Below are 18325 nucleotides of genomic sequence, written 5' to 3'. Positions count from 1 at the left end.
TGTTTATTTCACGTTTGTATATTATCTACTTTACTTGCTTTGGCAATGTTAACATGTGTTTCCCATGCCAATAAATCCCCTTGAATTTAATTTAATTGAGACACACACACACACACACACACACAGAGAGAGAGAGAGAGAGAGTCGAGACACTGTGGTGGGATAGGGCAATACCCCATTTACGTCGAACTTCCCAATCCTACAGTGCCTTGCGAAAGTATTCGGCCCCCTTGAACTTTGCGACCTTTTGCCACATTTCAGGCTTCAAACATAAAGATATAAAACTGTATTTTTTTGTGAAGAATCAACAACAAGTGGGACACAATCATGAAGTGGAAGGACATTTATTGGATATTTCAAACTTTTTTAACAAATCAAAAACTGAAAAATTGGGCGTGCCAGAGGTGCCAGATGCACTAACTCAAAACAAGATCCCACAAATCACAGTGGGGGAAATAGCTGCCTAAATATGATTCCCAATCAGAGACAATGATAAACAGCTGCCTCTGATTGGGAACCATACCAGGCCAACATAGAAATAAAACAACCTAGATTACCCACCCTAGTCACACCCCTTCCTAACCAAAATAGAGAATAAAAAGGCTCTCTATGGTCAGGGCGTGACAGTTGCTCTATGTTTATAATAAAAACAGTGTTTGTTGTGCTTTACTCTAGCATTGAACAGGTGAGGTAGCCACACCTCTATGAAAAACATACTGTATATTATCTGCATCTCAGTTGTGGATTATAAAGATTGTAATGATACGCTTGTATTTACATGTGTTATTGTATGATAATATTTGTGTATTATCTTTATTTGCTTAAACATTACAAAATGCTTCTAAAATAAAATGTTTGCTTCTTTATACTCTAATTGTACTTTCTGTGGCACACACTACTGGTCAACATGAGCTACCAAAATGATTATGAAGTGTGCCAGGCCTTGCAGTCCCAAGATAGAAGGGGGGGGGGGAGAATTTCGTCAGGCAAGAAAATGGCCTTGTCGAACCCCCCAACTCCCTTCTAATTTCCAGAATTGTCACTAGAGTCAAATACTTTCTGGTGCACACATCAGAGTCAAATACTTTCTATAGAACCAACTTCACGTCAGGATAGGCAACTGAAATGAATAATTAATGTATGTGTGTTATATTAAACAGAGGAGGGAGTAAAATGTAGGCAAGCAATAAACATTTCAGAACAACTACTAGTCGAATAAGACATGGGAGAGATGAATTTTGGCAGAGATTTATTTCTTGACTAATTCACTTGAAACAAATAGGCAAACTGAAAACTGGATAACTAGTGAAATCTCAACTAGGAAGCAAGTCGCAGCAATGAAGAATTGAGTTTGTACGCATTCACCCGAAGGGGGGGGAGATTTTCAGCACAACACCTGTAGGGTTCCTATTGGTCAGTTACCCCGCTGCCTGCCCGCAGCATTCCGATCGTATTGATGTATTTGAGACCACTCCACTAATTCCGCTTCAGCCACTACCACGAGCCCGCCCTCCCCTATTAAAGGTGACACACACACACTCAATTCTACACAAACACACACCTTTGAACTCATGACCCAAACTCTACATTACATGGAAAGGTCCAAACCGGCGTTGTCCTACTTCACAGCATCTGTAACATGTTGCTCAATTAATGCTTTCACTCACATCGTTTACTAGTGCTTACAATGGTTGATTACATCACCCACTTTTGGGTCCTAGAAATACTATAAGTATTGCCTTCTGAGAGAAAAGGTCAACGTTGTTGCACAACAGGATGAGAAGCTAAACCATCTTACAAAACATTTGATCAATATTTAGATGCAACCCTACAGAAAACTAAAAAGGATTGATTCATTTGACAACATGAAGTGAAGTCAAATCATTTATTTTCTATACAAAATAGGAGCCATTTCACTCCATTTAAACATGCAAAAATTATATTTTAATTCATATGGAAAAAATGTAATTTTGACAAATTTCAATATTGAAAAGAAAATAGCTGATTGGTATCAAAAGTGGTAAAAGATTAAACACAAACAGTTCAGTGGTCACCATGAGAGCAGTCTTCTTTAGATCTTTCTCTTCTCTCTATTGCTTCCTGGCAGAATAAGACACTCTGTCTCTCCAGCTCTGTTCTCCTCCCTGTCCCTGGCCTGTCTGTCTGACCAGAGGTGTGCATCTCTGTGTGTGCAAAGGGTATCCAATCTCTCTGTTCAACGCTGTTACTGTCCGTTCCTCTAGAACGTACCTGCCTGGTAGGTGGCACCAGCCTGCCCTATGCAGCACCCGGGTCCTGTCTATGGAAGGAAAGCCCGGTTCTGAAGCAGAACTGGGTTTGAGTTCTGAGATCAGATTTCTGATGTCACTCTGTGGCCCGAACACTGTGGTCTGGAAGGCAGACCAGGTCCTGGGAGAAGAAGACCGTCGGTTCTGTCTGTTGTTGTGGTTCTGGTACTCCACTGGTTCTGGTTTCAATTCTGGCTGTGTATTGCGGGACTTGTTGGATGGGGCTGACAGGGATCTGTTTACGGAAGGGTCCAGAGGGGTGTGTGTGGTGCCCCTGTACCAGGCCAGGTGGGAGTGGAGGGGTGCAGCTGTATTGGGTCTGGTCCCACTGCTTAGTCTCCTAGTGGAGAGGTGGGAGAGGGGTCTGGACCTGGGGACCTGAGGGGTCAGAGGTCTCCTGGATTCTGTGTTTAAAACCCTAAAAGGACAAAGTTAAACTATGTTAGGTCCAATGACCTGTAACTTTCTCTTAGATCCTATGAATATGCAAGAAGAAAATGTTAGCATTTTATTTTGTGTAGGAGCTGAAGACGGCTTACTGTTGTAAGTCCCTGGTCAGTGTGTGATCAGACCCCAGGAAGTAGATATACAGGTCCAGAGCTCTCTGCAGCAGTTCAACAGCCTCTCTACTCTCTGTCTTACCGGAGCCATGAAATATCTGCCTGCCTGCCATGACACACACAAGCTCAACATATCACACTCTGTGCAGTTGCTAACAGTCGAGAAAAAAAAGTGTAAGAATGATTGAGAGTTGTGGTGCTTCTGTTTGAAAAATGAAACAATTACCAAGTTTGACCAAGGTGCCTGCGAGGCTGCATCCCTTTGCCTGAAGACACGGCGATGCGGGGGAACAAAGCTTCATGTCCTGGTCTTTGACGTGCACCGTGTGTCGATACAGCTCCACTGCTAGCCTCTGCCTCAACCTGAACATGTCACATCTTCACCACACTGTGACATTCATATATTGTGACTGACTGAGTAAACTACTGAGGATCGGATGGGAGGAGGAAGAGAAAGAAGAGGGAGAACAATGACAGAGAAGAAACTACTGAGGAGGCAATGGAGGACACAATTAATGACGAAAAAGAGGAGAAGAAAAACCAGAAGAACACTAGAAGAGTAGTCTCACCCTGCTGTGTCAGCGCAGGTGTCGGCCAAGATGTCTGCCAGGCATTCCTCCACCTCCACCACTAGAGGGTGCTCTTTACCATACCAGCGCCTTCTGGTCTCCAAGGCAACCTGGAGGTGCTTCTCAGCACCATGTGGGTCTTGCAGGCTGAGTCTGTCACATATACATTTTTTTAAAATCATGACATTAATCTAAGCTTGCCTAAATTGAGACATACAGTACCAAAAGTAATTCACATGTGTTTAGGTCTAACAACAGCAAAAGACGTAGAAACCCCTGTAGATGAACCTATGAAGTATAGAAGCGTCACGCATGAGACTATACCTATTTATGCTATTTAATACACACCTGTGTATCCCACAGAGCAGTGATACAGTGGCCTGAGCACACAGGTGGAGTTTGTGGTGTCCCATATTGATGATGTCACTGAGTATCTGAGAGGCCTCGATGGTTTGGACGTCTGCAAACAGCAGCTGGCAGAGCACACAAAGCAACTGACCTGATAGGGTTGAAACATGAAATACATATCATTTCAGCACACTAAAATAATTGACTTACTTTGTGAATGAAACAATACATCATCAGGTTGATTATTTAAAAACATGAGACCCATAGTGCACCAACTCTCTGGACAGATACCCTTTCCAACAGTGATCCTCTCATGTCTCTCAAGGCAGGTAGCGGTGAGAGTCTGGGCGGTCACCAGAGCTGATCTACAGTATGTCTCTGCCTCTCTGTGCTGGTCCGTCTCCACATAGAGCTCAGCCAAAGTCTGCCGCACTGTCAGCAGTAACATCACACTCTCCCCGTCTCTGTCCTGCTCACCAGCCTGAAATGACAGCAAATTGGGAAGCAGAGCGATCATTTCAGCAGGCTGTATGAAAGCCTTTCATAATTAAGTGTGAGTCTATACACTAAGAACATAAAATGGTATTACTAGAGCAATTACAGTGTTAAAGCAAAGTCTTAGCATCGTGGCTAGGATTTAAAGGGACAATCCACTCAAAACTATCTTCTTGTATTTTTTAAATTAGTCCACTGTTGATATAGTCCCGAAATGTTTTGCATGTCAGCAGTTAAGTTTTATTTTGCATCATCATGATGATGTAGCCGGTATCGACAGTGGACTAATGAAAACTAAAGAAAATAAACTAAAGAAAATAAAGTTTCCCTTTAAGAGTGAGTGGTGGGTCTAACTAACCTGTGTGAGGGTGTTCTCAGCCTGCAGTAGGATCCGCTCTGCTTCCCCCTTCCTGTTCAGACAGAGCAGCAACTCAGAGACCAACAACTCCACTCTCCCTTTCACACCTGGATCCCACTGACAACCATCTTCTACAGGTGGGGAACAAACAACAAAAACAGTCATAATCATCACTGGTCACATAGGATCACTGATGATGACTGGTAACACATCACTAAGACATCCTCGATAATCAATTTGTTATCAGTGATGAATAATTACCTTTGCCGTTACTTTGGGACTCAGTCATGAAGGCCATGTTGTTGTGTACCTCTCTCTGCTCTGGATTGAATGGAGACAATAGCTACATTACTTACGGATGGTATATCTACAGTTTTATGACGTTATAACTGATCGCCATTGAATGGTTGTTGAAATATGTAACCATGATGATTTTACCTGTATGTGTAGCAGGAGGGAATGCCCATCGCCCTGATTGGATAAAAGTAGGAGGTTGGCTTCCCTTACCCAGCAGGCTCTGGTACGAGGTGTTGGGGTCATAACCTCTGAGGATCAGGACAGTCCAGTACCTGACAACATCCATTCTCAGCTGAGGAGACTGGCTCCAAGTTGTAGAGAGGTGCTCTACAGTCCTAGGGTCAGATAGTATGTGGATACCGTTATGTAAATAAATGATGGATAAACATGTGAATCTGTAATCTGATAAAAAAGGCTCACCCAGTTTTAAAGTGTTAAGTTAAATATATGATGACAGTTAATCTGTGGCTAAACTATTTTACCCAACAGTAACTGTGTGTGCCCCTAGTGTCCTTATGTGTGAAGTATATGTCCATGCTCTTACTGTGGATCTATGAAGAAGGTGTGTAGCTCCCTCCAGGCCTCACTCTGCTCCAGGTGCCAGGGGAGCTCCTCCAGGATCTGAGGCCAGCTACAGAGCTCCCTGCCCTCCCTCTGGAAGAACTGGGCCAGGCTGAGATGGTAGCCCCGTCTGGTCCTCCTCAAGCCCCCTGAACCTTTACCGGGACGGACCCCTACAGATCAAAAAGTAGAAGTCTAAGGAGAAGTGGAAATGAAATGATTGGTCAGTTGGACTCCTTAGTGCAGAATAGTTCCACTTACATGCAGATACTTCACTTTCATTGTTAGACAAAGATGATCAACCAAGTAAAAAGCACCACCATGTTGGAAGGACCAACAAATGAAGGCCATTGTAAAATGTCCATTCTATGCTTTCTATTTCTATGTTTGTAACTTCCACTCCCATCTGCCACTCACTCAGCAGGAGGAGGTCCATGGCTTGGCCCATTGATTGATGGGTGAGGCTCAGTGTTCCATTGGGTCTCTCCTGTACCCAGGGCCCAGCAGCAGTGCGGAACCGGGCCCACTCCAGAGGTAGAACCCGTATGGACCCAGGATAACCAAGAACCTCCAGCAGGACCAGGACCTGCTCCTCAGTCAGCCCAGCATGGGAGAGGTGAACCAGGCATAGAGTGTCCCATACCCAGCCTCTGAGATCTGGAGAGAAGGAAGCAGTAAGGTTAGATACAACAATTCATCATAGAGTGCCACAGCTAACAATGTTAATTCTTCACCTTTATTGAGAAAACATTAGTGGTTATTTTTGCTGTACGGCACTTAAAAAAAAAAATCACAACTGAATAACTAGAGAGGGTAAAGATGATCCCACCTATCTTGGACACCTGAGAACTAGGCCCTCCCGTTCCTTTGGCTTGACTGGCCGTACCCTCACTGACCCCACCATAGTCATTGATCCAGCGCTGAATCACCCTGGCCCACAGCTCCGCCATAGAATCCACTTCCACATACTCCTCTATCAACTCCTCCTCCTCCTCCTTTCCCCTCAGGATGCGGCACGTCTGCAGCTCACTAGCCACCACCGCCAGGAACAGCGGCAGGCGGCCCATTCCCGGCCTGGTAGTGGTTCCCAAGATGAATTGCAGTAGGGTCCTGTGCGGCTCCTGGCAGGGCAGGGTAAGGTGTTGGAGCAGGACGCTGCGGCGGACCCAGGGGTCTGACAGGCCGGGCCAAGGGAGGGTGTGAACGTCTGGGCGGAGGGTCAGCCTCTGGTAGGTGACGTCTGTGGAGGTCGCTGTGATGAGGATCTTACACTGGGGAGGCAGAGGGTCAGGGAGCCAGCATAGGTCCTTCACCTGTCAATGAATGAATAAACGTTATGAATTCATGTTCACTATATGAAATAATATGCTTTGTTTTTAGTCTTTATTTATTTGAATGCTATCAATATAAAATACACTGTACAAGAACCACCACTGGTAGTGGTCTGGGCAAAGTAAGGCATTACCTCCTGCATTGAGAGCCCGAGGGTCCCGGTAAGTCTGTCTAGTCCGTCCAGAACTAGAACACAGGGTCCCAGAGCAGCCGCAGCAGAGAAGGCCTGAACCACAACATGATCTGGCTTTACATGGTGCTGCAACCCCTCACTCCACTCAGCCTGGGGCCCTAGTACAGAGACACAATAACAACCCCTCACTCCAGTCAGCCTGGGGCCCTAGTACAGAGACACAATAACAACCCCTCACTCCAGTCAGCCTGGGGCCCTAGTACAGAGACACAATAACAACCCCTAACTCCACTCAGCCTGGGGCCCTAGTACAGAGACACAATAACAACCCCTAACTCCACTCAGCCTGGGGCCCTAGTACAGAGACACAATAACAACCCCTAACTCCACTCAGCCTGGGGCCCTAGTACAGAGACACAATAACAACCCCTCACTCCACTCAGCCTGGGGCCCTAATACAGAGACAGAATAACAACCCCTCACTCCACTCAGCCTGGGGCCCTAATACAGAGACAGAATAACAACCCCTCACTCCACTCAGCCTGGGGCCCTAGTACAGACACACAATAACAACCCCTCACTCCACTTAGCCTGGGGCCCTAGTACAGAGACAGAATAACAACCCCTCACTCCACTCAGCCTGGGGCCCTAATACAGAGACAGAATAACAACCCCTCACTCCACTCAGCCTGGGGCCCTAGTACAGAGATACAATAACAACCCCTCACTCCACTCAGCCTGGGGCCCTAGTACAGAGACACAATAACAACCCCTCACTCCACTCAGCCTGGGGCCCTAATACAGAGACAGAATAACAACCCCTCACTCCACTCAGCCTGGGGCCCTAGTACAGAGACACAATAACAACCCCTCACTCCACTCAGCCTGGGGCCCTAATACAGAGACAGAATAACAACCCCTAACTCCACTCAGCCTGGGGCCCTAGTACAGAGACACAATAACAACCCCTCACTCCACTCAGCCTGGGGCCCTAATACAGAGACAGAATAACAACCCCTCACTCCACTCAGCCTGGGGCCCTAGTACAGAGACACAATAACAACCCCTCACTCCACTCAGCCTGGGGCCCTAGTACAGAGACAGAATAACAACCCCTAACTCCACTCAGCCTGGGGCCCTAATACAGAGACAGAATAACAACCCCTCACTCCACTCAGCCTGGGGCCCTAGTACAGAGACAGAATAACAACCCCTCACTCCACTCAGCCTGGGGCCCTAGTACAGAGACACAATAACAACCCCTCACTCCACTTAGCCTGGGGCCCTAGTACAGAGACAGAATAACAACCCCTCACTCCACTCAGCCTGGGGCCCTAGTACAGAGACAGAATAACAGTAAATGTGTAGCCTTAACAACGAGTTGAAGAGAAATACCACTCAAAAACGATATTTTGGTATTGGTTTCATTAGCACACTGTTGATACAGTCCCAAAAGGTTTTGCACGTCATCAATCAAGTTTTTAAGATTTATAACTTTCAAAATATGTGTCACAGTTTGATTCGTGCACTAATTAAATAAATACCAAAATATTGTTTTTTTTTGTAAAAAATATATTTGAACAGTTTTCCTCCTGGGCTGCACTAAAAAAGAAATACTAAAAGCACTAATAGCCTCTGTCTATGGCCATCTGCCATGGCCTCTTTGTCTATGGCCGTCTGTTTATGCCATGGCCATGTGTGTCACTGAACCACAATGCATCTACATGTATGACATGGTTGTTATATCTTCTAGTTTCTTTTTTGCTGTTTTATTGTATTACCATGTTGATTTGTTTATTGTTTGTTCTCAGGACACCATTGAGAATGAGACCCTGGTTTCAATTAGGTTCCCCTGAATAAATCAAATGTATATATCAAAAATAGAAATACCACACTAGTTACTTAGAAGAGTGAGATGAGAGGGAACCATCGGTTTGTCTCACTGGTCTAGACCAGACAAGTGGTATGACACTGTTGACCTTGTTTCTTTCTTAAGATCAAGGTCAGTGTTTGGTTTCTCACAAAGTAAAGACATCTTTTTTTTTTTAAAGTCAGTATTGAAGTACATCTTATCTAGCAGTAAAGGTTATATTCACCGGAAAAGTAATTGAGTGTAAACAAATTTCTGAATAAAATGTCAAATTGGGAATGTAAGTATACAACAGTGCTATAACGGGTTACATTTGGAATTGATGGGTTAGATGACAAAGAAGTGAATCAGTTGAAGTCATTGTAGTCGTTTCTATCCCTCACAGACATAGGCAATAACACTCCGGAGTGTTTACCATAATGGGCCAGGCGTAGCTCAGTGGTGATGCGTCTCAGTACAGATCTGATGTCCACACTGGAGCTGCTGATTCCGCAGAAGTGAGGGATGGCCGGAATTCTAGGATTCTTCTTCCGGAACTCCTGAAGCCACCGGGCGGCCAGTGAAGACTTCCCACAACCCCTTTCACCACAGAGCAGAAAAATAGACCCCTCGGAATCATGTTTTTCATAGTCGCTGAGGGCAAAAGGAAATAGGAAGGACAGTCAAAATATGTTTTCCATTGATAAAAAAAATATCTGAACACTATGAATGCATGACTCCATCTACTTTTAAGTATGGCAAATCTCACAGTAATTCATCACTGATTCCAGCTTAATGTGGACACCAAAATTCTTACCCTGTTAACTTAATGGTTGAATTCCTTGAGGTTGCTAGACTCTGAGACGTGTCAGAATGAGTGAGAGAGGCAGTAAATGTGTTGAGTGCCTCCGTGACAGCAGTGGTCTGGGTGGAGGGGGCAAACCAGCGACACAGAGCCTGGACAGCACCTTCGTGATAACATCTATCAAGGGAGTCCAGGAGGCCTAAAGCGCAGGGGAGAAAGCACTGCTTTAGGGCTTGCAAGATCAGGCAGACCACTGAAAAACACAAATATGAACCAGACTGAGCTACGTTAGTCATCTTCGCCGTCTTTTCAAAGCTGGTTGAACTAAATGGAATTAAACAAAGTAGATGTAAACAGAACTAGCTCAACTAACAGAACTGAGCTGCACTGGTTCACTTACCTGAACAGGTTGGCTGCAGGTCCAGGGATCCATAGAGCTGTTCCATGAGCCACTTCCAGTCCCTCTTCACTAGGTCCCCCAGATCCTGCAGCGTTCTGAAGAACCTTACAGGTTGCAGGCTGTCCACTACCCTGTTCTTCAGTTCCCTGGCTCTGTGTCTCTCCTCCGCTGTCAGTTTGGAGAACACGCTCGGCAACGACCTCTGACCTTTATCTGTGTACCTGTCTTCATCCTCCTCTTCCCCATGGAAAGAGTAGTCCCTGAAGTAGAAGAAGCAGTGTCTGGTGTCACCCATCAGGGCTGCCTGGGTGATCTGCAGCTCTGTCAGGGAGCACTTCTGGTTCCTCCCTGTGAGGACCCAGGGGTAGCCTCCATCTGCTGCAACATGCAGGTTCCTCTCCACCACAGAGAGGGCTTCTCGTTCTGGACCAGCAGCTGGGAGAGGTGTGGGGTCCTGCTGCAGCCTGAAGGGGCCGTATCGGTGGCCCAGGAGGCAGAGGAAGGAGGAGGAGCGGGTGATAAGGTCTAGGCTGATCTTCAACTGCTGGGAGGAGAGGGAGGTACTATTGTCAGGGAGGTCAGAGGGACGATGGCTCTCCCGGTCAACCCACTGGGTGTCCAATGGTCTGAAGCAGGTGCCTCTGGCCTGGCAGAGGGCATCCAGGTGGGGGAACACCTGTGTTCTCAGGTAGTGCCACTCCTGAGACAGATCTCCAGGTACGGAGCACAGCACGGGCTGGAGAGGAGCAGTAACAGGAGGGGCGGTGGAGTACGACCCTCCCCGGCCTCCCTCCTGTGGGTCCATCTCAGGCCGTTGTAGCTGTGACCTGCTGTGCCCGTCTGAACAAAATAATGAAAAACAAGCATATCGGGAATAATCATCAACTAGATATCTAGCCACAGTGTTTGGCAAGTACATGGTATTATTGGTGTAAATATTATCGGTTGACCGATTAATTAGGGCCGATTTCAAGTTTTCATAACAATCAGTAATCGTCATTTTTGGATTCCGATTATGGCCGATTACATTGCATTTCACGATTAAACTGCATGGCAGGCTGACCACCTGTTATGCGAGAGCAGCAAGGAGCCAAGGTAAGTTGCTAGCTAGCATTAAAATGATTGTTTTTTTTAATAAGATAAATCTTCACATAATCACTAGTTAACTACACATGGCTGATGATATTACTGGTCATCCTGGACTTTCGGAAGAAAGCTGAATGTTTCACTCTCTTATGGAGGCGGATGTAGGATGTTAGTCAGAGGGAGACAGGTAATACTAATCCAAGTATCGAAATCATCCAAACCTCCCTGTTTATTATAAGAGATGTTAACACAATAGAGATTGTCCTCCCCCTCCACCATGTTTTTTTAAATTTTTAAAATTTTCACCCCTTTTTCTCCCCAATTTCGTGGTATCCAATTGTTCGGGAGAGACGAAGGTTGAAAGTCATGCGTCCTCCGATACACAACCCAACCAGCCGCACTGCTTCTTTACACAAGCGCGCCTCCAACCCGGAAGCCAGCCGCACCAATGTGTCGGAGGATACACCGTGCACCTGGCAACCTTGGTTAGCGCGCACTGCGCCCGGCCCGCCACAGGAGTCGCTGGTGCGCGATGAGACAAGGACATCCCTACCGACCAAGCCCTTCCTAACCCGGGCGACGCTAGGCCAATTGTGCGTCGCCCCACGGACCTCCCGGTCGCGGCCGGTTACGACAGAGCCTGGGCGCGAACCCAGGGACTCTGATGGCACCTTAACCACTGCGCCACCCGGGAGGCCCCCCCTCCACCATGTTGACTGTCAGGAACGGTGAAGATATTACAACCACAACAACTCACAGCATGGGAAACAACCACCTCCCCAAACTCCCCTCACGCCACCTGACCCAGCACTGGGGTGCAGAACTTGGTAGTAGCGCTGGACACTCATCAACAGGATAGTCAGCAGGCTGGAGAATGTACAGCAGTAGGCAACGAAGACAAAGAGCTTGCAGAGACTGTAGCCCAAGTCCCAGCTGAAGAGTATTGCATAGACCAATAGCGGCACGCATATTAGCAGGCTGAGCATATCTGACACGCCAGGCTCAAGAACAGTTTCATACTCAATTTGTATTAGTACAGATGCCAACAGCTGATCACAGCTATGTTATGCCCAGAAGATAGCAGAGAGCCAGGACCACTCCAGTCATCATGGTGCCAGTCGGTGGAATCAGGGATTCCAGAGGTGCAGTTGAAATTGGAAGAGTTATAGGTGGAGGAGTTGAAACTGTCAATCGTTGTGAGACTGAAGATGAGGGAGAATGAGTTCAATTGAATGTAGACGAGCAGCTGAATATTGTAAGCAGTTGAGAGGTGGGTTGGTAGTGTCTGCAACTGAGTCGCTGGCATGGTTTCAAAACGAGGAAGGAGAAAAACTCTGATCACATGAAAAAGAAAGGGGAGGGTCTATTCCATACCAAATATGTTGTTTTGAGATCTACAGCCTGTGACAATTGCACAAGCAAGTGAATGCTGGCATTTGAAATAGATGAGTAGCTATTCCAAATAGACTAATTTCATAAATCAAAGATGCACACGCACGCACCTGGACACACACACAGACTAAGCCACGTGTGAATGGACAATAGTTGACAAACAAAATTCCATAAAAGTTTTGATACCTGTACGAGCGGGCCAATAGTTCGTTCCAGAGATGGTTGCCAGATCACAAGGCTGTCTGTGTGATCCCGATTAAAATGGCTCACGTTACAAATAAATCTGAAAGCTATCTGTAGAGTATATGTTTTTCCTTGCGAAATATATGCATTTGGCAAACTAAAAGCATGTATGTAGGTAGTCTGAGGTGCTTGATCGTTTTAGTACAGCGTCGATGTCAATGCATGCCTGGTACTTCGCTGAGAAGTTGTGCATGACAAGCCATAGCAACAGTGGTAGTCAAGGTGAACGTATGGGCTTCCGGATGAGCCTATCATAAATTGTTACACTGTAAATGTGCTGATGAATGTATATATTTCTAATGACGTGTTGCAATGTATCAGACATGATCTTATCGCTTTTTATGATAACAAAATCTTTGTTAAACGTGTTATTCGGCCAATGGAAACTAGCCACGCTTTGAACATGTACAATCGGCCATGTAATACTACGATTGGAAGATTGAAGCGGCGAAAGCTTCTGCCATTGGTTATTGTTGCGCGTGGGGAGCAGGTATAAATGCACTTCATCAATCCACCGCCTCTAAAGGGGGATCAGATAAAGTAGTCTACAACCCTGGACGTAGTTTCAAGCCTATGTCGGGGTGTAGGAATAAAGTACAATATAGTAAAATACGGGACTAGGACTATGGTGGATTGTATGCCTCCTTTGTGCTCTTCTCGCTTTCAGTAAGTATGAGTTATAAATTGCATAATAGAATAGAATTTCAACTTCTTTGCTGCTACTTGACAAGTCATGATATTTTCTTGGTTGCAAGATAAGCAGCAGGAAATGTGCTAAAATGCTATATTTTGATTGCAGTGCAATGTTTTGTTGACCGATGAATGTGTTAAATGGGGTAACATCGTAGAAGACCTAGGACTGAATTGCAGGTTTCTGGTACTTTCTCTTCATTTGATTTCTGTGGAGCCAGACTAACATTGATATGCCTAATGCTTCTCTTTTTTCATTCATCATATCAGGACGTTATTGTTGTTTGCTTTATAGGCACGTTATTCAGAGTTTTACTGAACATTTTGTACATATTGACACTGCAATGTCATACCTAAGACCTCTGCTTCCACAACCACACCGACGAAACAAAAGCAGGATTCTAAAACACCCTGATCCCACACAGTTATACTCTATTTGTACCAGTTATCAACAACGAATTACCAGTGGTGGAAAAAGTACCCAATTGTCATACTTGAGTAAAAGTCTAAAAGTATTTGGTTTTAAATATACCTAAATATCAAACCTAAAAATATAAATAATTTCAAATTCCCAGACAGCACCATTTCTTTTTTTAATTTACGGAGAGCCAGGGGTACGCTCCAACCCAGAATTTATAAACAGAGTTTAATGAGTCTGCCAGATCAGAGGCAGTAGGAATTACCAGGGATGTTCTCGTGATAAAAATGTGAATTAGACCATTTTCCTCTAGTGAAGTAAAAGTATAAAGTTGTCAAAAATATAAATAGTAAAGTACAGATACCCCCCAAAAATTACTTAAGTAGTACTTTCAAGTATTTTTACTTAAGTACTTTACACCACTGCTAACTACCCATATAATAGTCTGTTTGCTTTGCACAGTGCAATCAGTTTGCTATGTGGGTATAAAGATGGAAACTGCAAAGGTATCAAATCTTTATCAGCAGTGAAAGTGAACTTATTCCCGGAGCTTATCAGTTTATTAGTACAGTATCGGTCCGTTCTGAGAAGGAAAAGTGCCATGCCCTGTATGGAAGGAGTCAATGAGATGTAGTAGTGTGACTGTTATGCTTCCAGATAGGGGGAAAGACTGGCTACCAGATGAATTTAGACCCTCAGTAGTGAATTTATGGTTGGTTGCTCTGTCACATGACATGGGTCAATTTAAGGTAATACAAATTAGTTGTATTTTTACTGGGTATAAGTTTTTATTGTTTAAACCCTCAGATCTATAATGTTTAATTTTATTTTATCTACAGGTTCTGTCAGAGCGGAGGATGAGGCTGACATTGTAACGGCCGTTGTTGGTGGAAGACCAAGGTGCAGCGTGGTATGTGTCCATATTTATTAGAATGAACACGGAAATAACAAAGAGAAACGATCGAAAACAGTTCTGGCTGGTGCAGACACGCAAAAGAAAACAATCACCCACGAAACACAATAGAAAACAGGCTCCCTAAATATGGTTCTCAATTAGGGACAACAATTGACAGCTGCCTCTGAGAACCATACCAGACCAAACACAGAAATAGCAAATCATAGAAAAACTAACATAGACAACTCACACCCTGACCATACTAAAACAAAGACATAACAAAAGAACTAAGGACAGAACGTGACAGACATTGATGGGACAGTGGAGGAGGACTTGGGCAAAAGTAGAGACGGCTCCCGGACAGATGACGAGGTCGTCCAGAGGTAAGTGTGTTTAAATATTTCAGCAAAGAAGAGTGTCCTGTCATGCAGTAAGTCTCGAGACTAACTGGTGACAAGAGCGCCCCATTAGACTTCTCTACTTCCTCCCTCTTTTCCAAAACACAACCCTTTATACTGACCTCACATGAACCATGGAAACCACTTGCCTTCTCCTTTCGGCTTGCTATTTTCAGTAAAAGATAAGAGGATGGTACATGGGTTTTATTTGCACAAAGGCTGAGTGGAGATTTGTTGATGTACCATTTCATTTTTGGCTTGACACCCGTTCCTATTTAGACCGTAGAAGAACACCTGATCATTCTTCAGTTCATTAGAGAGCAACACACAACATTTTAGAAGGGTTTTCCCTATTCCCAGTCACACAGATGAGGCCTCTATAAATATTATTTTTGGGAAAATCTTGAGTCTATGTACCTTGTTTGTGCTGATCTCTGATTACACTTCTGTTCTTAGAGGGAAGAGGAGGCTATCCAGCTTGATGGCCTGAACGCAGCGTAGATAAAGGAAATCTGGGGGGAAAAAAATCAGAAAAGCATGTCTTCAAGGCTGAGGTGAACAAAATGATGAAGCTCATCATCAACTCCCTGTACAAGAACAAAGAGGTTAGTGTCTGCCCTGATCTATGTAGACAATGGCGTTTTGAACATTTACACTTATAGAAATAATAGGGCAATACAATAAATATTAGTTTCCTTAACCCTCATGAAGCAATATTTACAGTCATTTGTTTAATTAGAAATTAGATCACAACGAGTCCATCTGGCTATCTATCATAGCATAAACCTGAGAGGTTCAGCGAGGTAACTTAAGGTCATTGAATAAGGATTGAGACAGTTAGGAATGTCATTTGGGGGTGGTGCTTCGCCCTGCCGGCACCTCTGGGTAGGTGGGGGCGAGCGCACTAACTGACTAGTGCACCCACTGATGGGAGCGGCCAATAGTATTGTCTTTGTATTGTAGTTTTAATCAAATAAAAAGATACACAATTTTCGAAATAATCATTTGGTGAGGTTTATTTTTGTCTGTGTCCAGATCTTCCTGAGGGAACTGATCTCCAATGCTTCCGATGCCCTGGATAAGATCCGGTTGCTGTCCCTGACCAATGACGAGGCACTCACTGGTAAGGAGGAGCTGACAGTGAAAATCAAGGTATGTTGAGTTACCTCAGCGTTAGCTTTCTGTGTGACGCAACCTTTCAGTCCTCCGACTGTAGGCTAATTAGCAACCCTTCACTGAGCTATCTGGAGTGAAACCTGAGACCGAGAGAGTAGTTAGGATAACATCTCTAAATATACATCTCAGTCGGGGACACCCTCGTCCCGGCAGGGGCACCACCATCACATGAGTTAGCAAAGCAACTGTCAGCAAGTAGCAACCATTCAGTCAATCTAGCATTAGTGTAGGTAGATGATTTGTACTTACTATGGCAATTTTAGGCTGGATATGGACAGCTCTGTTAACAGTCTATGATGAAGTAGAATATGGTTAGTTGTTGTTTAGCAATGTAAACCCTCATAACAATAACACATGTTATGATGTAGTTATTGACATTACTGGCTGTGGAACATTCAATCAAAAGGCTGTCTAAATTAGACAGAGACCCAAATGTCAAACCAAAGCTGAACTAATAAATGCTCCAAATTTGGATTTCACTGTAATGGAAATTTGTTTCATTACTGTGCCTTTTTTTTTAAAGGTCAAGAAGTCTGTAGTCTTGCTCAGGCGGTGCAGCCAGAGGAATCTAGTTATGTTCGGAAAGGTTCACAACTGTAATGACTAACATGAAGCTCTTCACTGCAGTGCATTGTTTGTCTCCCCTAGTTTGGTGATGAAGGAGGAGGCAACAGACTACTTGGAGCTGGAGACCATCAAGAACCTTGTGAGGAAATACTCCCAGTTCATCAACTTCCCCATCTACGTATGGAGTAGCAAGACTGAGACTGTAGAGGAGCCTATTGATGAGGATGAGACAGAAGCAGATAAGGATGAAGACCACGATGAGGTTGAGGTGGAGGAAGAGGACAAACTAAAGAAGGTAAAACATTGTTTCAAAGACCAACTACTGTCTGTAGCAGCAATAGATCCCATTGAAGCGAATCTCAATGGAAGTGAATCTCAATGGAAGTGTATTTTTCAATTTTAATGACTGTCCATTCTCCTTTTTTTTCCCCCTCATGTGGCAAAGACAGTGTGGGAGTGGGAGCTGATGAATGACATCAAGCCCATCTGGCAGAGGCCTGCCAAGGAGGTGGAGGAGGATGATGAGTACAAGACCTTCTCCAGGGTGGGTGTCTGTCTACAGTTTATTCAGACTCGCTCTCCTAGCAGACACTAATCCATTTAGTGGTTACACAGAAGTCTGTATTCCCATTTAGATTTAGCAGTCACTGGTCTCAATGGGTGATCTTAGGTCAGATATGACTCATCTGACTGAACCTGACAAGACAACTTCAGTTTAATGACAGATAGAGGTTGTCTATGTAAATAACCTCCCACTCTATTCTGTTCTTGCAGGACACAGACAAGCCCATCTCCCACTTACAGCAGAGGGGGAGGTCACCTTCAAGTCCATCCTCTTTGTGCCTGCCGCAGCTCCCCGGGGACTCTTCGAGTACGGTTCTAAGAAGAACGACTTAATTAAGGTGCCACAGCAATGATTAGGTTACAAAGCAACTATGGATTGGCATACAAGCGGTTCTCAGTGCAGTATTGATGTGTCGTAATAGTTCTCTGTCAGTAGAAATCTTCCATCTCTCTCAGCTTTTTTTGCGTAGAGTTTACATCCCTGATGACTTCCATGACATGATGCCTAAGTACCTGAACTTTGAAAGGAGTGGTAAGTATTATTCCTTAGTAGATGCATAAACTAATCCAAAGTGCACCGGCAGGGTTAAGTATGGATACCAGTCTGTTTAGCCATCATTCCACTCCTTGCCACTCCTGTCATGCTAAACATTGGCATATGACAGGGGTACAAGGAGTAAAATGTTAGCTTATCAGACTGGTACCCAGGCTATTACCCACGTGCAAACAGGATCTGAATACTAACTGCTACTTTACCAATATAATAAACACTGACTATGCAAAGTGTGTTATAATGCAGTACATTATGGCTGGATTCTGTATACAAGAACTGATTTGGGGAATGGGCACGAAGAGATGATGATAAGGTATATCTTCGCTTATCTTAACTTCCTTACCTGTC

The 18325-nt window shown here is 44.6% G+C and overlaps 2 protein-coding genes across 2 annotated transcripts; one reads left to right on the top strand and one right to left on the bottom strand.

The window, feature by feature from the left end:
• Window positions 1–532: 532 nt before the first annotated feature.
• On the bottom strand, window positions 533–16946 carry LOC110490382 (tetratricopeptide repeat protein 41). Its single transcript, XM_036944736.1, has 17 exons — window positions 15535–16946; window positions 9996–10835; window positions 9608–9794; window positions 9227–9444; window positions 6942–7099; window positions 6306–6789; window positions 5894–6133; window positions 5460–5649; window positions 5057–5250; window positions 4880–4939; window positions 4619–4749; window positions 4057–4246; window positions 3766–3916; window positions 3418–3570; window positions 3075–3211; window positions 2828–2954; window positions 533–2706 (listed from the first exon to the last, which is right to left on the bottom strand). Exons 2-17 carry the CDS (start codon window positions 10798–10800, stop codon window positions 2091–2093), a joined length of 4041 nt encoding a protein of 1346 aa, XP_036800631.1. The 5' UTR covers window positions 10801–10835; window positions 15535–16946; the 3' UTR covers window positions 533–2090.
• On the top strand, window positions 16447–17786 carry LOC110490380 (endoplasmin). Its single transcript, XM_036944737.1, has 4 exons — window positions 16447–16461; window positions 16942–17155; window positions 17306–17404; window positions 17635–17786. Exons 2-4 carry the CDS (start codon window positions 16949–16951, stop codon window positions 17755–17757), a joined length of 429 nt encoding a protein of 142 aa, XP_036800632.1. The 5' UTR covers window positions 16447–16461; window positions 16942–16948; the 3' UTR covers window positions 17758–17786.
• Window positions 17787–18325: the final 539 nt, after the last annotated feature.

This window comes from Oncorhynchus mykiss, chromosome 15, assembly GCF_013265735.2.
Source record: "Oncorhynchus mykiss isolate Arlee chromosome 15, USDA_OmykA_1.1, whole genome shotgun sequence".
Taxonomy (NCBI): Eukaryota; Metazoa; Chordata; class Actinopteri; order Salmoniformes; family Salmonidae; genus Oncorhynchus; species Oncorhynchus mykiss.
This window is presented reverse-complemented; position numbering and strand designations above follow the sequence as displayed.

Excerpts from the sequence above, each read along its gene's own strand:
- LOC110490382 (XM_036944736.1), bottom strand. The coding sequence starts at position 10,800 with ATGGACCCACAGGAGGGAGGCCGGGGAGGGTCGTACTCCACCGCCCCT. Across the intron at positions 4,940-5,056 it reads CCCTCCTGCTACACATACAG|AGCAGAGAGAGGTACACAAC; the intron begins GTAAAATCATCA and ends CATTCAATCCAG. Across the intron at positions 2,955-3,074 it reads AGGCACCTTGGTCAAACTTG|GCAGGCAGATATTTCATGGC; the intron begins GTAATTGTTTCA and ends GTGTCATGGCAG.
- LOC110490380 (XM_036944737.1), top strand. The coding sequence starts at position 16,949 with ATGAAGGAGGAGGCAACAGACTACTTGGAGCTGGAGACCATCAAGAAC. Across the intron at positions 17,156-17,305 it reads AAGAGGACAAACTAAAGAAG|ACAGTGTGGGAGTGGGAGCT; the intron begins GTAAAACATTGT and ends CATGTGGCAAAG. Across the intron at positions 17,405-17,634 it reads AGTACAAGACCTTCTCCAGG|GACACAGACAAGCCCATCTC; the intron begins GTGGGTGTCTGT and ends CTGTTCTTGCAG.